The sequence below is a fragment of the Elgaria multicarinata genome, chromosome 2, assembly GCF_023053635.1.
Source record: "Elgaria multicarinata webbii isolate HBS135686 ecotype San Diego chromosome 2, rElgMul1.1.pri, whole genome shotgun sequence".
Taxonomy (NCBI): Eukaryota; Metazoa; Chordata; class Lepidosauria; order Squamata; family Anguidae; genus Elgaria; species Elgaria multicarinata.
In genome coordinates this window covers 41287838-41313638 of record NC_086172.1, presented here as the reverse complement: position 1 = coordinate 41313638, position 25801 = coordinate 41287838, and the positions used below count along the sequence as shown (strand labels likewise).

General features: G+C 41.6%; 1 protein-coding gene across 1 annotated transcript; it reads right to left on the bottom strand.

Annotated features, from left to right (window-relative positions):
• Window positions 1-57: 57 nt before the first annotated feature.
• Window positions 58-25801, bottom strand: WIPF1 (WAS/WASL interacting protein family member 1). Its single transcript, XM_063116362.1, has 9 exons — window positions 25598-25801; window positions 24987-25074; window positions 17446-17575; window positions 16359-16520; window positions 13551-14324; window positions 12082-12303; window positions 8311-8424; window positions 5277-5328; window positions 58-3204 (listed from the first exon to the last, which is right to left on the bottom strand). Exons 2-9 carry the CDS (start codon window positions 25035-25037, stop codon window positions 3198-3200), a joined length of 1512 nt encoding a protein of 503 aa, XP_062972432.1. The 5' UTR covers window positions 25038-25074; window positions 25598-25801; the 3' UTR covers window positions 58-3197.

Genomic DNA, 25801 nt, shown 5'->3' with positions numbered 1-25801 from the left:
AGTCATCAACCCACATTACATATTCATTTTATATACCACAAATGCAAACACAGCTCCATCTGACAATTTTATTTTTATTGGTGCTTTGGATAGAATGTTTTCATTTGCCATCTAGTTTCTTACAATTTAGGTCACAGTGATACTATATAGACACTTTTAAGATATCCATGTTAATAATCCAAAGCAATGTCAAATAAAAATAATCTTATTTACAATACGGGCATGTTGTACACCTGTGCAACCTTACAAAATTAGGGGGTATGCATTACATATTGAAAATTCATTTGATTCATTCACTCGTATAAAATGCAATCCATGGGTTTTTTAAACTTTTGCCTTTTTCAAAACCTCAGTCCTAAATTCATTCATTTGCAAATTCCATTGATAAACCACAGAAATTGCCTCAATAATCTTGCTAAGAATTGCAGTTTGCCAAGTACTACCAAAATGTTAGACAGATATTAGCAGATATTAGATAGCAAATGAGTCGAGAGATTTCACACAGTATTATTTTATTTTTGAAATTTTGGGGAGAGGGATAAGATCTAAGATCTGTTGGGTTTTTTTATAGATAACAGTCATTTTGACATTTTAAAAATGGGTTAAAATGTATTAATGGTGCAATTCTATTCACATCTAACTCAAAAGTAAGTCCCATTGAGTTCAATAGAGCTTACATAGAACTGCAGCCTAAGGCACCACGAGGAAGAAACTGTTTTGCTTTCTGCTATTTGATCATTGTGCATAGTCAAATAAATACTAATTCTAATATATCTAAAATACAATGATATATTAAACTTAAAATGCTGTATTTTTTAATATATCTGGTGAAATAAAAAGTGTTATACTTTACACAATCCAAACAAGTCCTATTTTCTTTTCTTCTTTGAAGAATTTTACATATACACTTTGAGGATGATTCCTATATGAGAGAAAGTGCTAAAATGTTATCCTCTGAGGAAGAGAGAGAAGCTCTAGTTTCTTTGCTTCACTCTCTGAAGGCCACATTACATTTTAAATGCTAAGGCTTTGGTTAGAATTTCAAATAATATTGCACTGGAATTAATTTGCCAATGACACAGTCAATTGACAGAGTAAAATAGAATCTCAAGAGTTTCTGAATACCACAGAAATGGAAGTTGTTTATAAGATACTGGTAGGTATTAACTGTGCACATTCTGTCCCTCCATTATCCTTTCAATAGTGATGCAATAGAACCAAGGCTCCCCGGGGGACAAAACTATGGGGCTTTCTAATTAGCAGGGACAATGACATCTAATACACGGCCCAGTCTTTTATCTCTGAGCTTAGCTGCAATTCTTGCACTAGATGGGAAAATGGGCTTTCCCAGCAACAATATATTCTTGCAAATGATCCCTCTTGTAACATAAAGACTTTTGGTCTTGACTGGGCAATTAAGACCCCTTCTTTTTACAAAAGGCCTGCCCCTGATGGATATGTAACCTGCTAGAACTGATATGAATCAAAACAGCTGCCTACATCTTTGGACTATCCTTGGGGGTGGTCATGATGAGAACTTGCACTTCCAAATGTACAACTACACCACTGCCTTTCCCTACACCTGGCTGGTCATTCCTCACTGTCCAGTTTGAGAACATTACCGTATAACTTCCCTCACTTAAGGGCTAATCCATTGGTAAGAATGAGTGGATACTGCTATGAGAGGGCCATTGACTGAGAAATCAGATTGTGTTTTTACCTCTACCTCTAGCATTTCTACAGCAAAGACTTTATTGCATACCCAAGTTTCTTGGTTAATCTCTAGTCAATAGAAGCACTAACACCAATTGCACTGAACTCAGAGTTCTTTTCTGCCATCTTCACTTGACTACTGTAAAACAGAATTGGGCTCTTAAACGTCATAAATTAAATGCACAGCTTCTGCAGATATTTTGTTTTTAAAAACTCCACAGTATAACACTTTGTACTTCATTTGTTTATCAGAAAGCTTAAATGTTCCAGTTGCAGCAACAACATGTAAGTCATAATTTAATCCTTTACAGCCTGTTGAGTTTTTATAAAACATCACACGTACAAACAATGGTTAACTGGACTGAAACTGGAACTATTAATACTGCATATATGTCAGGGCTGTTAAGTGCATAGGAAAAGAGGCACAGCCCACTGAGAAATCCATAATTATTGCAGAGTGTATGATTCTGAAAGCAGTTGCAACATGCCGCAATACTGATGTCTGTGCAACCCCCCCCCCCAAATGAGCTCTGATCTTACAACAAGACCTGTGTGGGTTAAAGCTTTGGATCCCTCAACGTATTAATCTGTAAGGATTCCAACACAAGCGTGAGCTCATGGAATGTACTCTAAGGCCCATAGCCAACCAGCAAAAGCATTTTTTTAAAAAACAAAACAAAAAGTCCTTTAAAAAGCTTCGTACATGTATAAGTAGCCTGAAATTGCAAAGCTATTTTTCTTCTTTTCTACATACCAAGCTCCGTCTTGCTTTGTTTATCATTAATGGGAATGCAACACAGTCTAAAATCAAGGTGCGATCTTGGCTGATAAAGCCAATCACACAAAGCACCATTGTGAATTTTCTGATTTCCTTTTCAGAGTTTCCCCACAGATATGCTTACTTTTTTTATGTGCATCTCTAAAGAGGTCGTGTTCTAGCAGTCCCTTAACCATTCAACTTTGGATAATGTTATATTGCATATTTGGATTCTTCAACCTTCCCAATTCTTCCTTCCATCATGAAAGCACCAGAAAAGTCATGTTGTGGCCTCCAATTCGCATACTAATACAGGGCAGATCCTTGAAAGCCATCTTCAGAGCTTTCTTCCATAGTTAGTCATTTTATTTATCCGGTGTGTTCCAGTCAAGAACCATAGTTTCCCCATGTGTCTTGTTATGTATCATCATATATCCATATCAGCGAGTAAAGTGAATTGGCTGTAAAATGGTAAATGCATTTACCAACTGTCATGATGCCAAAAATATCATCCACCCCACATCCAACAGAAAAACCCAGAAGCCCTTTCTTACAGTTTTTCAGATGAAGAAAATCCCGTGAAAGTAATTACATTTTGCAGTGAGATCAGAACTTAAACGCTGTTCAGCTGTTTTACACGCACATGGAAAAGTAAGTGAAAGCTTGTAACAGGTCAATGGAATGTGTCCTGCCGTCAGACATTTCCTGCTTGTATCTGGATACTTGATTAACAGCTGCCACAGAAAGGGAAAAAGAAAGGTGTCTCGAACACCCAAGACCAAAATAAAAAAGTGTAAAGGGTTAAAACAAAATTAAAAACAAAAACAGTTCAATTGTACCCTAAAGACATGGAAGCTCCGGGCAGAGATGTTAGCAGAAAGCCAGAGTATTATTAGCATCTCTTACTGCTTGCATATACTAAGGGCACAATCCTATGCATGTTTAGCCAGAAAAAAGTCCAGCTGTAGGACTTTTTTCAATCAAAGGACTCCTCTAAATGAGTGATTTATTGCACGCTCACTATTGGCCAGGTCCATTACACGATGTCATCAATGACCAAGATGTCTCCTGCAGCATTCCCTAGAAATCCCGCTATAAAAAGAATTACTTTTAATGTGCTAATATCCTGAAAAAGCAGGATCTTCCACCAATAGATGGTGCTGTCTCAATTGAAGTGAACAGAGGGGAAGCAACATGTGGTTGCCCGTTTCCACCCATGTAATGCAGCCCATAACCATCGCGCCAAAGAACCATGAAGCACAAAGCCCTGGGTAAGCAATGCAATTTCCTTTTATGCAGAGACATTCTCAACATGCATAGGATTGTGCCTTGACTCATTTTTGAATATTTCCTTTGTGTAGTTCAAAGCAGGGAGCTTTACAGTAATCCACTTCACAAAATAAACCAGGAACTGTGTGGATCACCTTTCTCCTCAGAGAGAAAAATCTAGTAACATGACCATTAGCAAAATTGAAAGTTTAACCTCCAAGGCCACAATGACATTTTAGTGCTGTTCTGTTCTGGCACCCCAAATGCTGCCATGGCTGTGATGCACAGAGCTCTTTTTAAAAAAGATAACACCCCCCCCAACCCAGCTGTTTGACAGAGAGAATGGGTGGGGTGGGAGGATGGGACTGAATTCAGTCCACTGCTCCACTCCGGAAATACCTATCAGCACGGATTTTAGTGGCTTTTATTGCACAGTCCCACCTTCTGGGATAGGGGGTGGGGACGACTATGCACACAGTATCTAGTTGTGCAAGTGATCTTCCATTCTGCTAGATTTACTTGCTTGGAAGCCTGCTTCCATGTGCATCCTGTCCTGAATTGTGGCATAGGAATTTTCTGTGGACTTGTGGAATGTTATACCAACTCTAACAGTGATGTTCGCAGATTTAGCAAATTGTCTGAGTGAATAACAATGTCATGCAATGATCCCCACCACTTTCCAGAAACGGAATGTATTAATTGTTGTGTTGCATAGCTTTTCAAGAGTTAAACTGGTCACGTCCAGTTTGATCAGCAATCTCACACAGAGAGATTGCTGATCACACTATGAGCCATATTTAGCCTGCACAGAAATGTGGAAAGTTATCTCTACTATGGGAGATACGCTCAAGGAAGTTATGTTTCAGAATTGAACTCTGTAAAACGTTACCACCCATGCTCCCAGACAGAGGGCTCCTAGCCCTTCTAATCAGAAGCCATTGAGCAGCTATTCCATTTTTCTTTTCCTTAATGGGATTTTCTGCAATAAGAGAAGAGGTAGGAGAAACAGTGGGAGAATGCAGGAGGGTTACAAGTGGAAGATCACAATGATCAAATAAAATTCCACAAATGAGGCAGGGTGATTGCAGCTGGAAGCACCTACAACATAAACTGATGACCTTGTTCTTACTGATGTTGATGACAACACCATGGACAGGAATGGACTCCATGTATGATAGGTATGAATATGCCTTTCAAGGGATGACTAATATCTCCCACTCAAGCCTGAAGCACCTTATCAGATGCAAGTTCCATTGATTTAATTGGAACTTAATTCTAAAAAATTGGGAATAAGATGAGAGCTTGGAAATAATAGATGCATAGGCTAAAACGGAAATCTAAGGCAACCACTTCAATCTCAATGAATTAAATCAGAATTAATTTGATCTGGATTCTGCCAGCTGAAAAGCTGTACATGGGTGGGGTTTGTGTTCAAATGTGGGAGAGAACGCTTTCTGCCAACACTGAATACACAGAGAAGTTCTAGAGAAGTTTGAGAACAGCAGTCATCCCAAAAGTGATCGGAAGCCCACTTCACCTCGGAATAGGTGGAAGTGGTGGAGCGCCTCTTTCTCTGCGGCTAGATCCACCTAAAAGGGAAAACAAAGAAAAAGGTTACATTAATACTTTGAAGCATTTTTATTTATTGAAGATCATGCTCAAGCTATCCATTTAAAATGGCCCAAGCTGCTAATTTTAACACGCTTCTATTATTTACTTGAAATGTTTTATGTCTTAGTTGTATGTGACTACATACAAAAAGCTTACAGCTATGGTATTTTGACATGTCTACAAGATTATTTTATTTATTTATCATTTTTGAAAATATAGATATCAAATGGATTTGCAGGCTTTTCATATATATATATATATATATATATATATATATATATATATCCATCCATCCATCCATCCAGAGGTCATAGGGGGAAAAGAAAAAATAATCAAACATCTGCATGGGTAAGGAATTATACTTTTCTCATATTACTTTCAGCTCTCAGAACTACTTTCTTCTCCCGCTCTAATTTTAATGAAAATGTAAAGTACACTACAACATGAATGTTCTGTGAACTTAATCCAAAGTATGCCCTTTCCCTGTGTGTAACTTTAAACACATAATATTTATCAAAGATTGCAGGATTCCATTCTGCAAAGTATAAACTAAAATTCTAGGTTCTAAAAGACTTACACAAGCTAGCTTTCAAATAGTATTCTTGTTGACTTTCAGATTATTTTTGTTCAACAATAATTTCACGCAGCCAATTTTACCCAGATTACCACTCTCACTTTTTTCTGTGTTTAAACAGTGAACTCTTGGTTCCAGCAAAGGTATTTATTTTATATCATCATTTTAAAAATGGTTAACAAATAAAAATAAACTCCCTCTCCCTCTCTGTAACCTCTAAACCCAACGGTAAGAACAAAAAATAGTAGTAACAAACAGCAGCAAAGCCCACACAAAAGGAGTTTTCGCTTGTTTTTGAAAAGTTAGCAGAAAGGAGGCTATATGAATCTCTCCTGGTAGACAGTTCCATAACAGTGGGCTGCTACAGAACAGGCCCTGCTCCTAGCGGAGGCTAATGTAGCGTCTTCACTGGATGAAATTCTAAACAGGGTCTTGTCAGAAGATCTTAATTGCCTGGAGAAGGGCTCATATGGAAAAAAATATTCCTTAAGATCACCAACTCAATTCAGAGGGTAAGCTCACAGTGGTTCCACATTGACCTATGGCCTGACTAGAGTCCACCTGGAAAAGAGACTTCAGTGTGGTGGCCCCCTTCCTATGGCACTCCCTGCCACTAGAGGTCAGGCAAGTGCCAACACTGTCTTGTTTTCAGCTATTTTCCAGGAAGCCTTCCTTGGTTGAACAGCCACAGTTTAATGAGCCCTATGTTTTGAAAAAGAATAATAATATTGTGTTTTGTTTTATTTTTAATCTTCGTATCATTTTATATCTCGTTGTTGACCACGCTGGCATCTGTTTAGATGTGGAGTGGTAGACACCAATGTTGTAAATAAAGAAAGGAAAAGAGAAAGGGGAAAAAGTAAGACCAGAATTTTGAATTTGGTCCCCCAAAAGGAATTGGCAGTCAGCAAAGGTGCTTCAAATACAACATATATATGTCAATACTGTTAACAGGTGGGTCGCTGTGTTCAGTACTAGCTGAAGTTTCCAAACTGTATTTGAAGGCAATGTTCTGCCTGCCATTTCCCTCCCCCAGGTGGATTCTGACCACCCTTTACATATGCTTTCTGTTGGAGAAACTACCACAGCCTTGTATTTAAGCACTAGCCAGGTAGCCCTAGGCGATCATGAACTCCATGCAGGCAACCTGGCAGTGGAGGGATGGAGTGCACTGACCCTCCTCTGCACCCAGAAGAGAAATCAAGTGGGTTGCTGGGGGAGGAAAGCCCCCTCCTCTGCACCTAGCATAGAAATGCAGCTCTCCAACCCTCCTCTGCCAGCCCCCAGCAAGCTAGTAACTTCTGTGGGCTCATTTACAAGGGTGAACTACCACAAGGATTTTTTTTTAATTTAACATTTTTTAACATTTTGCATAAATCAAAGAAATGGATTGAACCAAGCAGCAGGACATGTTTTTTTGTGGAATTGTTAGCACATTCACATAACCAAAAATATCAGCGGCCCCGTTCAAAAGACACCTTAAACCATGGCTTTAACCACGGTCGTTAAGCCAGAAAGCCGGGTTGGGTTCAGAAGACACCTTAAACCATGGCTTTAACCACAGTGAATAAGGCTTTTTGCCTTAGTCACCATGGTTAAAACCATGGTTTAAGGTGTCTTCTGAATACAACCTGGCATTCTGGCTTAACCACTGTGGTTAAAGCCATGGTTTAAGGTGTCTTCTGAACGGGGCCACTGTGTAAGCTTTATCCTGTATATTTCACCTCAACTGAATCAACTCAAAATTCCAGCGTGAACTCAGATTGCATATTCAGGCTCTGTGAGATTAAAAACAAGCAAACAAACAACCACGCATACCAGCTCATTTATAACACCAAGAGCTGACTGAGGGCTCCTCTAAACAAGCGATTTATTGCCTGCTGGTGATTAGCCACTCACGAAAGTTTGTGGGTGTTTTAAACGTTGTGAACAACCAAGATGCCACCCGCATCGATTCAAAATTCTGTCATGAAAATAACTGCTTTTAAAGTAGTTTTATCTGAAAAACGGGTGGGATCTTCTGCCACTGGATGGGACTGTCTCAATTGAAGGAAACTGAGCATGCTTAGAGGGGAAATATTCAATTCAAACCACATGGTCGCCCCTCTCCATCCGTGTAATACAGCCCATGACAATCACCCAAAAAGCAGGAAGCACAAACGCCCCGGGTAAGTAACGTGATTTCCCCTTAATGTAAAGACACCTTGAAAAATGTGGCAAAATGTGGCAGCTGGACAGGGATGCTTTAAGGTAGATTCCTGCATTGAGAAGGGGATTGGACTCGATGGTCTTATAGGCCCCTTCCAACTCTACTATTCCATAATTCTATAAAGTGATCACTTACAGAATGTACTGTTATCAAGCATACCTCACAGAAAATACTTACTTCTGATGTCGTTCCTTGCCAGTTTACTGGGGTAGCTTTTGTTCATGGGCACGTATGGCTCTGGAGGTGGCAAGTCGGACAGAGGATGGAAGGAAAATCTGCTTTCCCATTCATCTAGGTAACATACAACAACAACCTTTGTAGACTTTTGTGCCACATCAATTTAAAAATAGGTCATGCAACATTAATACCAAATCCCACTAACACATTCACTCAGGGAAATTCTGTTAGCATTTGCGTTGTTAATAAAAAACTACTTCTGTGATTTTGGAGTAGGTAATGTAGTACCGGAGCGCACCGTTTTTGATACCTACCAAGGTGCCCTCCCCCACTTTTAAATTATCTGATTTTTTTACTAGCAGCTGGGGTGCTGTGAAATGGGTTTCTGTTGGTGCTGAAAACCAAGATTCAAAGGAATTGTTTAGTGCAGTGGTTCCCAATTAGCTAAGTACTGCAGACCCCTTTTTTTTCAAATGCCAAGCCATGGACCCCCTGCTTTTGAAAATTTTGTTATCTCTATGGTAGTTAACTGTGCGAAGGAATTTTTTGACGAAAATAAGGGGTAGCTCCTAATAAGCAAAGCATTTTAGGTATACTAAAAAACAGACCATAAAAATTTGTGATATTTGTAATATTACCACGCAAAAATGACAATGATTTAGTTAGGAATATAAAGACGAATTTAATTTTACTAAGCCAAACGATTCGCCATATTTAGCCCGTACTTCCAAGCTGTATCTTCTGAGCCGCCGCCGGGCGCAGGAGGAAGATTTTAAAGAAATGCTTACATCTGTGTACACTTTACAGATAAAGGCACCAAAACTGGCACATTACTAGATATTAGGGAGACCTTTAAGCATACCAAATTTGAATTTAATTGGGTCATTCGTTGATTTTTTATGATTTTTTTTACATTTCCACCCTTCAACTCACTTCCTGGTATGCAAAGGATTGCTGTTGCCGGGTAGCAAAACAACAACAGCGGCGAAAGCTTAGTGCTATGGGGATAATCCAAGGGAAGCAGGTACGTGTGATAAACCTCCTAGAGAGGGCGGAAAACAGCGGGGGAAATTGACATAGAAAAAGCGGGAGAGAGCTACTGAGAGATTAGCTACTGTTGGCAGGCCTGGAGGCGTGGCAAAGCCATATTTAGCTGAAGTCCGGGGGTGGGTGGGGGGAGCTCGCCTAGGATGTGCAGTAGCTGCTCCATTTACTGTGTTTACTGCTTTTGCGTATGATGTCACCATCGAAGCAAACGGAGCGTGGGAGACGTCGTATTTTCTTTTATTAAAATGCGGACCTTGCAGAGGTAAGATGTGACTGGTGCCATGGACCCCCAATTGGGAACCACTGGTTTAGTGCGTTGGGGCGCAGAGCCCAACCTCTGCCTTGTACTCAGTCTTTTGGGCAGGTTAGTTGTCCTTTTCCAGGCCTCCCTCTGCAGCCATTTTGTGGTGGTGCCCAGGACAATTTCTCGTCAAATGTACCCACAGCCCCCAAAGCTTGCCTGCTTCTCATTTAGGGAATGCTCCTAGTTTAGTCTTATATTATCAAACAGATTCTGACTGGGTTCGGATGATCGCCTCAGTAAAAGAAGCCATTGTGGATTCTCCCCCCATCCCCCCCACACGTGAATGTCATTTGCATAATTCCCTACGATACTGCACAGGTTGATGTGTTGCCCGAACCCAGAGCAGGGAGCAGTAAAAGTGGCTTCGTAGCCACCCTACAACCCAAACCTTGCAGTAGAGGTTGTGGGCTGGTACAAAGCCACTCCCATGCTCCGCATGCTGGGTTCGGACAATATGCCAACCTGCACTGCATTGCAGGGAATTATACAAATGATGGTTGCATGTGTGGGTGGGTGTGGTCTTTTACCCAACGTGAGCATCTGAACACCCCCTCTGAATTTTGCAAACCAAACCTATGCACACCTGCTTGGCAGTAAGCCCTGTTGAACATGGCTGAGCTTACTTCTGCAGAAACATGGCGGTGTTGGTTATATTTTAAAGTAGACAATTAAGAACTTCCTCAGCTTGGGAGTGTCTCTTTTTCTTCTACAGTGCACAGGAAGTGTGTTGCTCTTATGTATTTCCATTAGGAAATACATCACCATTACTTTGCAGTCTAAATGAAGGAACTGCTAATTTCCCACCATCTCCTCTTGCTGTCCTCACTAACCTCACCCACCCCACAATAAAGGCATTGTTCATGGATCTGAACAAAAACACTAGTGATAGCGTATCAGCCTAAAATGCCACAGTAACATCGTCGGAGCAACAATGCACTACAGTGTAGTGTAGTGCCTAAAGTGTTTAACTAGGAGTTGGGAGATCCGGGTTCTAGTCCCCAGTCAGCCATGGAAGGTCACTGGGTGACTTTGGGCCAGTCACAGGCTCTTAGCCCAACCTACCTCACAGGGTTGTTGCTGTGAGGATAACATGGAGAGGAGGAGGATTATGTATGCTGCATTGGGTTACTTGGAGTAAAAAAGGCAGGATATAAATGCAATAATAAATAAATAAATTGATTTCAAGCCTCTCTTAAAATCTTTACATTTGCATAACACCTAGTAAAACGTAAGTGGTTGATGAATAAAATACTAAGAACAAGATAAATGGCCTACGGTTTTGAACTAGCGCAATAACCTGTTTCCTTCATCTTTCGTATTTACACGCTCAGCAAATTGTAAAAACTAGCTCCATTTTGTAAACAAATTCTAAAAAGTTTGCATGGAAACATTAAGCAGCACTTGATTTAGAGAATATTTCAATACTTTTTGAAAGAAGGTGTAATAAACCTCACTTTTAAAAAAGCTTAAACTGGTTACCCTCACTTGTTGTCTATATTTATTTTTTATTGCATTTATATCCCATCTTTTTTCCTCCAAGGAACCCAAGGCAGTGTACATAATTTTCCTCCTCCTCCTCTCCATTTTATCCTCACAAGAATAACCCTGTGAGGTGGGTTGGGCTGAGAGTGTGTGACTGGCCCAAAATCACCCAGTGGGTTTCCATGGCTAAGTGGGGACTAGAACCAGGATTTGAAAGTAACTAGCGCTGTATGGACAAAACCTGAATGGGGAGCTATTTGTGGTTATAGAACAGGATTGCAAGGGTTTGCCTATATTTATTTTATTTATTTATTTATTTATTTATCATACTTATACCCCGCTCCTCAGCCAAAAAAGGCTCTCGGAGCGGCTTACACTTAGCAAAAAAGACAGTCCCTGCCCTCAGGCTTACAATCTAATAAAGACATGACATACAAGGAAAAGGAGTCAACTTTTGCTCTGTCTGTCAGTGGTGACCTCGCTTTGGATTAAGGCTGGGGATGTTCCAGGAGTAGATTGAGGCCCAGAGTAGGACGGGGGACATGCGGGAAGCCCGGCCAGAGGGCAGGCTCAATGAGATGAATGGCTGCTGGCGCTGCCTAGGAAGCCCGCACTTCCCTCCTGCTATGGAGATTTGCCGCTCCTACTCTGCAGCTGTGATGCTGTGGAGTTTTGAGGAAACGAGCGACAAAGCAACATCGTCAAGTCCCCCCCCCCAAGTCCTCACACATACATCTGTATGTACAGAGGTCTTTTGCTATGAAATTGGGATAGCTCTCTCCCACTCTGGAAGGAACTCCAGAGAAAGAGAGAACCCCTGATATGTACAGTTGTATACACAAAGACTCTAGCGGGCATTATACTGAATGAATGGAGGTGGGAACACACAATCCCAGTTCTTTTTCTCCATGCCCTGAAAAAGGGCTACAGTCACTTACCGTCACATGAAGAATCCTGGAAGCCATTTCGGATGGCAGCTGGTGGCGGCGGAGGTGGCGGTGGTGCTCCAGAACCTGGTCTGTCCGGAGGAGGTGGAGGCACTGGTCCAGCTCTGTGTTTATTATCAAATGCCGGTCTGAAAGGAAGCTGTGGAGTAGCTGGCAATGCTCGTGAAGTGCTACCATTTCTGTTTATTGGGGGTGGTGGGGGTGGAAGTGGTCCTGAATGTAAAAGAATCAAGAAACAAGCCGTTATTGTATTTTTAGCAGAGCGCACGCCATCCTTGAATTTCCAAACTGAGCCCCATTGCCCTTTCTTATTTTAAAAGAAGCTGCTCACCTTGTTGCTAGGACAAACCACGGGACGCCATGGTTAGGCTGCTAACCCTTTTGCAGCAAGTGGTTAGTGAGTGTGTTTAAACCGTAGTTATGTAGTCATCATGGTTAGGAATGGTTCACATGACACACTAAGCCACAATGTTTAGCTCAAAATGCTTAACCACCACGGTTTAGCGAGTTGCCTGAACAGGGCCAGCATCATACACAGAGGGAGCACAATATGAGATTTGTTTTACAAGCAGAGAGAAGGTTATTAACCATTATCTCTCTCTGAGCTTCTTTAAACAAGCGATTCATAGCAGGCTCGCAATTGGCCACTCCCAGACATTTGCGGGTTCATTACACGACAACATCAACCTCCAGATCTCCTCCCGTGCTAACCCCTGGAAATTGTGGGTTTGGAAAAACCAGAGATAATGCGGGAATATCCGGGAAATTGCACCATCTCCCAGTGTGTAATCTCAGCATGGCATTGTCTCATTAAAGCAAATGGAGCACATGGAACAAGCAGAGAGAGGAAGTATTCAATTTCAAACCACATGGCTGCCCGTGTAATGGTGCTGATCACATCCCAGAAAGAAGGTGGATGCAGATCGCCACGGTAAGGCAACACATTTTTTTTAAACGTAGAGAAGCGCTCTCTCGCTCGCCTCTCCACTTCTCTCCTACACTACAGTAAAGAGAGTTCTGCACCCTCCTCCACTAGGGAAGCAGCCCTTTCCTAGGATCAGGCAGCTCTATGGAAAGCCATCTACACTGGATCTCTCAGAGCTAACTAATTCTCCATAGAATGGACTACATCAGTCTGTTCCAACCTGGTGCCCTCCTGATGTTTTGGACGATAACTCCCAGCATCCCCAACCACTGGCCAGGCAGCTAGAGCTCATGGGAGTTGAATTCAAAAATATCCAGAGGGCACCAGGTATGGGAAGGCAGTACCAATGGTTACTACTTAGACCTCAAAACAGATGCCCATGTGACGGTGGCAACAAGGCTACTTGGTTTCAGGGATTTGTAGGTTATAGACTTGGGGTGGGGCCAAGACTTCAGAGCATTATGTTATTATATTGTAACATCTCAAGGTATTCAGTTAATTTGTATTTTCACGGGCAGAACACAGGGAGCCTTACCTGATCTGCTGGGCGGGTCTCTTACAGGAGGTGGTGGCCTCTCACCTGGTGGGGGCGGAAGAGGTCCAGAGCGACCAGAGCCAGGCAAACCTGGTGGAGATGGACTTGCTAGTGAAATATTCCTTTGAGGAAGCCGTGGCATTTCATCATTTCCGCCAGGTGTTGGTGGAACTGGAGGTGGGCCCGGCCTACTCGGCGGAGGGGGAGGAGGAACTGGAGACCCAAAGGAAGGCCGAGACATAGAAGGAATTGGAGGCTTGTTGTTTTGAGGTGGAGGAGGTGGCAGGGAAGATTCCCTACTGAGGGGTGGCCTGTTTCCTGTCGGAGGTGGTGGCGGAGGCGGTTTATCGTCTGTTGTCCTGCCTGGTGCAGGGGGAAGAGGAGGCCTGTTTGAGAAAGGAGAAGAAGGACTACCAGGTGATGGCTGGCGAATGGATCCTCCAAACGCTAGATTTCTGTTTCCTGGGAAAGGTGAAGGTGTGAGCCCTAAGCTGGCCTGTCTGTTTGTTCCTGGCACAGGCGGAGCTCCTCTGTTGTACAGACTTGATGGGACAGGCCTCGGAGTATTTGGCACAGGAGGTGCGCCTGTGTCAGCCTTGGAACCAGTGTCAGGCCTTGGGGGAGGCATCCGGCTTCTTGGAGGTTCTGGAGCTGCAGTTCTTTGCCCAAGAGAAGGGACTTGAAATCGGCCTACGCCACCCGAGGAGGAAAAGGGCTTTGCAGATGTCGCTCGTCCTCCCGGTGGGAATACCGGAGCCCTGCCTCCTGCAGAATCTGAGGATGCAAAGAAATCAGTGGGTTATACAAGAAGAGAGGAGGAGGGAAAGAGTAACAGTAAAGACTATTTGTAATCAGTTTAGAGCTATTGCAGATGGTTGCGAAAATGTATGAACATTGATGTCAATCTGAGCATTTACACTCAAAGGCTCTTTAGAAAACCCACAAAGCATCACCCATAGGGAGTTTTCGGTGGACATGCAAGGCATGTACCACTTAGTTCTTCATGTTAGCTCCCCCATTATTTTCATTTCAGCAAATACTAGATCATCTCTTGTCTATTTTCTCTCTGATTAAGAGCCCTGCAAAACCAGCTCAAAATTCAATACAATTTAGGAGGGAGAGAAGCATGAAATAATTTATTTCCTGTCTATTACTAGAATTTCTTTAGAAGAGGCAGCCTCACAGAGAAACTCTTCCGGCACGTTAAATGGCATGAGATTAAGAGGAGATCCATAAATAGCCTGTGACACAACAGATAATACCAGCTCTGAAAGACACAGTCTGAAGGATCACCTTATGTATTTTAACAGCACCACTACATTCAAGGCCTTACGGTAGAAGTCTATAATAAAGAAGGTAACCACTCTGCCCTGCCTTAGATTCTCTGCCTAGCCTATTTGCTGGCTCATAAATGAGAGCCAGAATGAGTATTATTATGCCTTTTAGAAACCTTTCCACTCTGTTCTTATTGTATATTTTCACCATTGTTGTTTTGAATTTCAAGTTGTATTGTAAAATGCTCTGGGTATTTATTTATTTTTAATGAAGAGTGGTATGTAAATGTCTTCAAAAACAAAATAATACTTTAAAGTAAGTGCACAGGGCCTGAATTCAGATCAGGGCTATTTCGTACTGTCAGGGGTGTGGTGGAGGGATTAAACTATTTGTTGCCTGAAATTAGAAAAAAAAACTTGATTGATGCCAATGTAGAACTTTTTGTTCCTTTTATCCTCCTGAGTGAGCGGGTGGGTGGTGGTGAGAATCAAATGGTGGTGGGAAAGGTTAAGCCTCCCCTCCTAGTATTTGGTAGTCCTGAACCGAATCAGGGTTGGGAACACTTTAGATTAATAATTAAAAATACGATCCTCAGCTACATACTATGCAATTAACACAACATCTAGTTTGACCCTAAGAAAAGCCTGGAGAAGCAATCTGGTGAGGTGCTTAGAGTGCGGGATTTTAAGGCCTAGGAAGAGTAGAAATCTTTGTCCGGCCATATAGCTTAAAAAAGAACGTAGCTTATAGTTTTGAAAGAACGTATTCTCCCTTATGAGCCTGCCCGTGCTTTGAGATCTTCTGGAGAAGCCCTTCTTTCAGTCCCACCTTCTTCACAGGCACACTTGGTGGGAACATGGGAGAGGGCCTTCTCGGTGGCTGCTCCGGTGCTCTGGAACTCTCTTCCCGGGGAAGCTAGGCTGGCTCCCTCCTTGATGGGCTTTCGGAAGCAGGCTAAAACTTTTTTGTTCCAGCAGGCCTTTGGAGAATAATGTGGCCCTCCATCTATGTTAATGTCTTATAATTTTGTTGTGTATTTTAAATATTTATGGTTTTGTTCCCCCCCACAATGTATATTTTAAACTTTGTAAGGCCGCCTTGAGGCCCAGCATTGGGCAAAAGGCGGGATACAAATAAATATAATAATAATAATAATAATAATAATAATAATAATAATAACAACAACAACAACAACAACAATAATAATAGCAGCTTACTGGTGGCCTTGGACAAGCCAGCCTAACCTACCATGCAGGATTGTTGTGGGGGGGGGGGAAGGAATAATCTCATATCTAGCATCCTGAACTCCACAATGGAAGGGTAGGATGCAAATTTGATAAACAGATAAAATAAACAGACTTAAGTGGTTGGAGGAAAGGGACCCCAGCTTGAGAATGATGGAAACTGTAGGACTTCTTTCTGTCTAACCTGCATAGGACTGCGCCCTTAGTTTGTAGGGCAGTAAGGATGCTACCGAGTGCAATGTATTGTCCACTAACAAAAACACATCTTGACAAAACACATCTGCCTTACCATTATCCCTGTTTGTAGATCTAAGTTTGGGCATCCCTGCTTGGAACAGGCCTCCCAAACCAGGAGGTCCACCTCCGCCATAGCTATTGCTGCCGCCACTGCCGCCGCCACCGCCGCTTGTGAAGCCACTACCACTACCTCCACCACCTGATCCTTTAGGTTCTGCAAACACAGGGAAGAAAAAGTTTTAACCACCATTCTTAAATTTATTTAGTTATTTATTTATTAATAAATTATTTATTGATAAATAATTTATTATTTATTAATAAATAATTAATAAATTATGTAGTTATACCACCCCATAGCCGAAGCTCTCTGGGCGGTTTACAAAGATAAACAAGATTAGATTAAAAAGACTGAACATTAAAAATCAATATATAAAATTTAAAAACCTAAAAACCAGTTAACATTTAAAACACAACAGAATTTGCAGGTTGTTTGTACCTGCCTTAAATTAAATCATTTTTAATAATCATTTGCAAATATAACAAAAGCAAAACTGATTTTTTTAAAAAAATGACTTAAAAGCGTATCCAATTTCATAAGTAAGCATTTACCACACCATTAACAAAAGTAAGAAGGGGGGAAAGGATTTGACACTATTCTTTCAAATACATCCATTAATATAAACACTTCATATATTTAAGTAAGCAACTGTACAAATTAAATGAAATCATGACCATTCAGGCTACAGATAGCAGCTTGGTCTAGGATAAACCACCACGATGATTGGAGTCTTTAAATGTGTGTGTTCAGCAAAGCAACTAATTTCCCAAGTCCAGGCAGTCCAGTTAGTTACATAGGAGTTCTTCAGTTTAGGCATGCTTCCAGATGGAGGGGACCTAGCATTTACAACCCAAAGGCACTGTGCAGCTATTCCATCTTTTTCACCGCAAGAAAGAAAGACTGAAGAAGTGGCAGGAAAACACTGGAAGGTTATGAGTGGAAGACTCATGTGTCCTGGACCCCCATAAATTTCTGGGAATGAGGCAGGGCGATGATGTCATAAAAGGTGACAGGGTGATGATGTCGTCTGGAAGAACCCTCGATCCATGTTGATAACTTATTAAACAATAAACATGCTTACTGTCAATGACTGGCGCACTTCTGTCATTGGTAACAGCCTTTCTAAGCCTTTTTCCTTTGGAAATATCCGACAGAAGAGCATTTCGTCCTGCCTGCTCCGATCTGTTTAAGGAAGGCTTCTCTGTATTTGCCTGCAAAATAACCGAACTAGACATTAGGTAGCACAAGGATAGACGCACCTAATTACAGTGTAACTTTGAGGTACAATGTAGGGATCGACTTTCTTTTTACCCCAGAGCTACATGATTTGGTATAAAACATTTATTTATTTTTTGCAAATGAGCAGTCAAATGTAGGAATTGACAGTCTTTTTACTCCAGAACTTTACATCTGGTGCAAAACTTTTCATTAATTTATTTTTTTTGCGAATGAGCATTTAGCTGGATCAGATCTTGTATCCTTTGATCTGCATCAGCACTGCGTGGGTTCTTCACTGAGGATGTGTAGCAAATTCTTGTATACTGATAGAGACCATCAGAACTATAGAGTGCCTGGGATTCTGGATCCCTACTAAGAACCCCCTGCATAAATCAATATCCTTTATCCAAGCCACTTGGATAAGAGGCCCAGTTTGGCCTCTTTTTCACAACAGTCGACTTAACTCTTTCCGAGCAAAGTATAAAGTATTGGTTATCAACTTTAAAGCCCTACATGGTTTTGGTCCAGGCTACCTGCGGGTTCACCTTCTCCCATACAATCTGCCCCACACACTCAAGTCCGCCGGGAAAAATCTACTTCAGCTACAAAAACTAGATTAACCACTGTTACCCAGAGGATCTTCTCTTCTGCTGCTCCCAGACTGGCCTATCCAGTGGAATTTTAAGATGTTTTTAGAAAGTTTTTTAGGAAGTTTTTAACAATGTATATTATGTTTTAATTTAGTTATATGTATTTTTTCGTTTATTGTCGCTCCCCACCTTGATCAAAATGGAGAGGAGGGTAAGAATTAAATTATTATTATTATTATTATTATTATTATTATTATTATTATTATTATTATTATTATTATTTTGCAATAGAAGTCCAACCCCATGAGGAAGGTAGAACCAGTCTTCTAATTAATTTCTGAGGAACTACCTTGATCACTTATATCAGAGACGGAGCTTATTTCACATTTGTCCAAACCATACTCCACTCAAGAAGGAGACTAGCTTCACCTGTTTCAAATTCCCATAGACACGTAGGGTATCGTCCCTGTCCTCTGTCTCCTTTTGGAACCATGTGAACCAAGTGACCAAGGTTGCTATGCAAGAAGCTAACACTCAGATCATCTTTTCTGCAAAGAACTCTGCACATGCTCTGAAACCCAAGATATTACTCAAACAGGTAAGATGTAACTAGCAAAGTTAGACTGATTTCGTATTTTATTCGAAACACTGAGGGAGATTTTGTTGCCTTCCTTTCTCTTTGCTTCCCCCCTGCCCCGACCCCAGTGAATCAAAACAAAAACAAAAATATTTTCCCAAATAAACTTTCGGTATATATTTTGACAGTTGCCCAAAATGGATTAAAAAGGGCATTTCTTTGGAATTTCTTGCTAAAATCTTCCCCATGCGCTAGACTGTGTGGTTATTAAGCTACAGAATATTTCTGTAGCCCTTTACATCCTCCAGGTTTTGGGGAAGTAATATTACAATTCCTTTCTTTTTCGGCCTTTTTTACATGAGGCTTTTAACCAGCCACTTCACCGAACCTTCTGCTTCTGGATTCTTTGTGGAATTAAGATAGTCTCCTTTACAAGTTTTCTTTTTCTGCCTTTCTATACATTCCATTACATAACCACTAGGTGGCGGTGTGGTATAGCAGAATCCCATAAATACACCAGGGTTTCATACTGCCGTTCACAGGAATACCAGACTTTCCTCACTAGAAAAAAAAAGATGCTACAATGGTTGCAAAGCAAGGGAGAGGCCCTGGAGGATGATGTAATGCACCCATAAACTACCATGAGTGAGGAATCATGAATGCACAATAAATGCCTTGTTTAGAAAGGCTCTTATTTGTCTAAAGCTGGGATTAAGTGTGAGGGATACTAGTCAGACAGCCTAGTATTTTGCAAACAAAAATCAGCTTGAATAGTGGCAGTGTATTCTGATTATTTTCTGGGGCACATTTCCACAGAGGGAAGTCCACCAGAAGTGAAAGACCTCCCTCCCCACTCCATCAGAGGGCATGCCTCTATTCACTACAATAAAGATTGTAGTGCCCATACAACTGATGTTCTTCTGTGATGCCCCGCCACAGGTGAGGGATAGGTGTATTCCAGGCCACATTTCACTGACAGAAATCAAGGAAGCACAGTTGCCTCTCTTTGCATCGCACGTGAAGCAACCCTCCCTTTAAAATTAACCCCCAGCATTGGACCATAGCATAATTACAGCCAGATAAGCAAAAAGAATATTGTGGCTACGACACCCAAAATAAAAGGGGTGTGATTAACTATGGGCATAACTGTTTCCTTTTAGGCCTATTTAGAGCATATGAGTGGCAGTTTTTAAGCATGGCTTCAGGTATGGGGGCCAGAAAGGAACACTGTTCTGTACTGTTCTGCTGCTGACGTGACAATGAGGTGGTATGAATCACTGAGAGCCTTTGCTACCCCAACATAAATGTGGAAATGGGCCAAACCCAGCATCAGCTGCCAGCATGATAGGACAAATGCCCTGGTCCATGTGGCTGTTGCCATTCACCGTCATCTCTTTTCTTTTGCTCCCCCCATATTTTTTTACTGGTGGGCTGGTGGCACTCACTTGGCTGCAAAGTGAAGCACCGGGTGAGGCTTTGGCTGTCCACCATTTTCATTTCCCCACATTGCCTCTGGGCCTCTCCATAACCCAGGAAAGAAAAACAGATCCCAGCCCTCGCTGTTGTACTCTGCCACTTCGAATGCTTACCAGGGTAGCCTACTAGAGTGGTGGTGGGGGGGGGGGTCTGGAGGGCACCTTACCAGGGCTCTGTGAAACCTGGCCCCAACCCTGGAAGGGGCCTCATTCTCTCTCTTCAGTAGGTTAGGAAGCTGTGGCATTAGAAGAGGGCTGCAGAGCTTTATTTCCCCTGAGTTTGGCTCCCCTTACGCTAGGCGTGCCAATGCAAACGTGTTAAAAGGAGAAACCCATCCTTCTTAAAACAGAGGGACATGGTGGGTTTTTACATGCAAGCATGACAGTCACACCGGCCACACTCCATATCAACAAACCTTCCTCTCCAGCAACAGCAGGTGTATTGTAAAGCTAATGGGTCTTAATTGCCTGTTCGGACCAAGCCACCTCAGAATACTTTGCATTATAACAGGGAATCTTGCAGCTGGGGGAATTAATCTCATCCACCCCCAGCTACTGTGAGGAGCGCAGCTAAACTCAGAGGAAAGAGGGAAATCTGAGGCAGCTGGCAGGTGACATCAATGCCCCTGCATCCATGTGAGACTTGGCTCCACTGCATCACTGCAAGATTCTAGACATGAATGCCTAGAAACTTGAATGTCAAGTTCATTTTTTAAAAGTTTGTTTTATAAATCAGCCAGTAAGGAAAAGGCACTTATTTTAATTTGCTATTTTGGAAACACAGACACACTCATATACCGACACAGTTTGAACGGAGAGACTTGTTTCCTAGAGGCTAACTCTTCCACTATCCAAACACAGGATTTCCTGGATTTATTTGTAAGGAAATAAAATTGTTGATTACAATACTTTTTATTAAAGCCACTTGAAGAAGAATTTTGATCTACCACTTCAAATAGCAGAGTCGTTCCAATTTTACAGGGCCCTGCAGCCCAGATTTAAAATCTGCTGAGTATTGCTATAAAAGTCTGAATTGTCTTTGGTTAACAGAAACAGAAACTTTTGTAAAAAACAAAACAAAAACTTAACAGAAACAAAATAAGAAAATATTTTCTACGAGAAACATGAAACAGCTTAACTTTTCCCAGATGTTCCAAAAGTTGACTCACACTTGTTCAAAATTCCACTATAATAAGCATGTTCTCACCCACCCAAGTGTAATCCGTGTGAGATTCCTGTTCAAGATTTCTACTTCTTGTCTAAATTTTGTAAGCATCATAATAACCCCCACTCATGAAATTTATGAGCAGGTAAGTCAAACCATTAAAAAAATAGTTGGGTTAGGTCATGCTCATCAGTATTTAATTTGAAGATTTAGTTTAAGTTCAGACCCCAAGGATAAATTCCGATGAACCTCCAAATGATGGGTTTGGGTTCTGTGAATAAAGCCCAGCCTTCCCCAACCTGGCACCCTCCAGATATGTGTTACTACAACTCCCATAAGTGTCCAACCAGTTAGCTGGGGGGTTATGGGAATTGTAGTGCAACCAGGTATGTGCGAATGAGCAAAACTTGAGGTTGCTGAAGTTCTCTGAATTCCATCTCAAAGCTTTGTTCCAACTGAAGTCCGTATCATATTCCAAGCTTTGGGTGGGGGGGTTGTATGAAAATCTGTAAATATTTCTGTGTGTACTTTTCAAATGCACCCCACATGTGTGCACATCTTTGAAATGTACGCATTCACTGATTAAAGTGTGTATGTGCACATTTTTCAAAAATATGCATTTTTTCATGCGTATTTTTCAAATGTACGCATGCTGTCGAACACATGGCTGGCTGTTTTGTTTGTTAAAAAAGGGCACTTCAGCAACATTGATGTATAAAAATATCTGATTTCTTTTTTTAAATATGGCATGACTTTATAAATCAGGGACATAGACAGCTATATTTGTCTCAGGATTTTCTCAGTTTTATGGAGAAGTGACTAAGGGTGCAAGCCTGAGAGTTTGGGGGCTTCTAAGCAGTATGGATGCAATTAATAGGATTGCACCCACACTGCTCGGAAATCCCTGAACTCATTTGGCTTCTGAGATTCCTGTGCCCTGCCGGGCTAACACTAGCAGGGTGAGAGGAACAGCAGAGGCAATCTTTGTATCCCGTCCTCCATCTTTCTTGAATTTTGCTAGATGGGCTTTTCAGCCAATTTAGCAATGGAATTTCAGAAAGGGAAGGAAGGAGGATGGAGGAGGCTCAGGAGAACTCATGTCCTGGTTCTTCCACTCTCTGTCCCTTCCTGTCCACTTCCTTCCTCCTACTTGGTCTATTTTCATAGGCTAAAGCATAAAAATACATTCTTTGGTAGGCAAAATGCACATTTTGGTAAATGTGCATTTGTGCAAGGATGCACATTCAAGCACAAACACAAACTTAAGAAATTGCAAAAAAAATCCCGAAAATTACATTCCTGCTTCTGCTTGAGTTTGGAGTTTTGAACGGGATATAGTCACAATATTTTAAAACAAGAAAAAAGTTCTTGTTCATCCATGGGCAGTAGCTAATGCTGCCCATTCATGAAGGCCCCCCACTGCTGCTTACATTCTGCAAGCAGCCAGCCCCATTAATCCCATTGTGCAGGCAGTGCTGCAAGACTCCTGTTTTGGGGTACAATTTTATGGATCCCTTATGTGAGCTCCACTGACCTGCCCCATTCCGCTTGTTTCAGTTTGCCCCTAAAAGGATTAAATCTCTGTTGTGCAAGCAGTGGGTGCTGCATGTTCAATGAATTTGGTGGGGCTGGCCATTAATGGATGGTCACCGCTGGACATTGCCCTATATGTACAGGTAGGGATGTATGGATTGTGTAAAATCCATTTGGTCTGTGTTTTGAGGATTATCAGGCATTGTCTGTTTATTGACAGAATCAGATTTTTTGCATAAATTTGCAATGGCACAAATTAACGCTTGTGAAAATATGCAATTTCATGCTGGAGTTTCCCCAATTTTCATGGGGGAAATGCACATTTTTGGCCAGTGGTAGGGTTTGTTTCTTTTTCCTTTTCCTTTTTTACAATTTTTTCTATTACTAAATTTGAACAAAATTCTAGAAGTCCACAGAATCCATGCAACTTGGGAAAAGCCAGTCTGCTGCAGAATTCACAGTTCTGATCCATAAAAAACTAAACCCATTTGTTTCTGTTGAAAATTTCTCCCTACGTAGAAGTGACCAGGGATCCATAAAACCTTGCTCAAAAGCACATGAGTTTTGTGGCAATTGAATGCTCTTTCAAAACCTCCAGAGATGTATGTAAAAAGATGAAGGGGATTCCTAGAAGTTATGAATTCTTGTATTTTTTTTACTAAAGGAAAAGTGAAGAGCAGCGAATAGGACTGGATTGACTAATTAGGCAAAGTATCAGTGGGACCTGCAACAAAATGTTGCAGTGTATTCTCCAGCCAAAAAGGAGTTCTTATGTTCAGGGTTCCAGCCAGCAATTCCCTCCAAGCAAGGCATTCTACCTACCATTCACCTCCAGCCTGTGTTCTGTTTTACTTTTCCAACTACATTCTATGGTTACTGAGCATGCTCGGTCCTCGTTACCCCCTCAGTTTTTTTCAGACTGGTTTTTTTTTGGGGGGGGGGATGGTACTTCTGTAAACATCAGAGGATGCCAACACATTGCTCTTGCTTCTCAGTGGCCCTGTATTTGCTAAAATCTCAGCAGCACTCACCACTTGGATTTGCTGTTAGAAGGAGTGATGACAGAGTGGGACCTCTTGGTTAATATTCCCCATGGCTCAGAACAAAGAAGTACATGGGCCAACTGATCAGTTGTGAGGAACTATTGACAGGTTGCTAAGCATTTCCTTTGCCTTTCTCTGCCTGTGTGAATACAAGCAGGAGGAAAGAGTATGGCATCTCTTTAGATACTAAAGCTTAGGAAGTTAGCCTAAGCCCCATAAAATGAGTTCTCTCAGGGCCTCCACCTTTTCCTGCCCATTTCTGGGAGAGAATAAAGTAAGCTGGCTTTATACTTAGTAAGACTATTAGTCTTTCTAGCCTAGCATTATTGACATTGGCAGTGGCTCTGGAGGGATTCAGGGAGGATTTTTTTAACCATTACAGGCAGATGCCAGGGAATGAACCTGCGACCTTCTGCCAATTAGTTTCCAGGCGAAGTATAAAGTGTTGGTTACCACCTTTAAAGCCCTACATGGTTTGGGTCCAGGTTACCTGTGGGATCGCCTTCTCCCATACAATCTGCACCACACACTCAGGTCCTCTTGGAAGAATCTATTTCAGTCAGTCCAAGTTCGGCTGACAGGTATTACCCAGGGGACCTTCTCTTCTGCTGCTCCCAGACTGTGGAATGGCTTGCCGGAGGAGACTCATCAACTTAACAGTCTATTAGCATTCAAGAAAGCTATCAAAACTGATCTCTTTTGGCAGGCCTATCCAGTGGAATTTTAGGATGTTTTAGAATGTTTTTAGGATGTTTTTAACAATGTATATTATGCTTTAATTCATTTTTATGTATTTTATATTTACTGTTGTTCCCCGCCTCAATTAGAATGGAGAGGCGGGTAAAAAATAAATTATTATTATTATTATAAAACATGTGCTCTGTCACTGAGCTTTGCCACGTGTGCACTGTAAGCTACAACATGCTTCATTTTCAATGGCAATTCATAACAGATCCATGCAACAGACAGGGTTCTCTCGCCCCCCTCCAAGGAAGTTTTAAAATTAAAATTCGAAACTTACCACAGCAAGAGTTGGGGGAGGTGGAGGGGCTGGAGGAGGGGGGACAGGCATGGTCTATGCTTGAGTCTCTCTTCTATGCCTCTGAAACCTGTGGAAGAACACCAACACTCATGTAACTTTCTGACAATCTGAGCTATTTTCTGTCCTGAAGGACAGGGTTTAACCTATTACAGATCCCCACCCCCAATTAACAATTCATGCACAATGAAAGCGATTTAATAGTAATTCAACTACTAACAAGTAAAAACAAAAGAAAAATGGTAACGAAAATTAGAACAAAAGCTTGAAACAGTTTTAAGAGAGAGGTATATCGACACTATTGGCAGCGCCACACTGCTGTTGTTGTCTGCAGAATTATTGAAAATCCATTCTTTTGTTTTGAAATCAAGTAGGGCCATAAGGAACAAGACAGATCATCTACTTCACAAGGTTGTTGTGGGGATAAAATTCGGGGAAGGGAAGAGAACCATGCATGCATGCCACCCTGAGTTCTTTTGAAGAAGGTTGAGATTAAAAATGCAATGCAATGCAGTGCAATTGTGGTAAGAGCGGGAACACTGCACCATGAATGATGTAGGGATGAAAAGAAGAATTAGAATTAGAAGTAGCACCTTAAAGACAACACTCAGAGGCAGCATCATGGAAGCTCCCCATATTCAAGACACGTGTTCACGCTCTTCTGCCTCCAGATGTGCAAAACCATGATATGGGAGAGTTAAGGATGCTTCCAGACAAGGCCCTGCCTCCTTCACGAAATTTTAGTGTGGGAGGGTCCAGACATTGTCGTCTTCCATTTGTAATCCCTCTATGTTTTC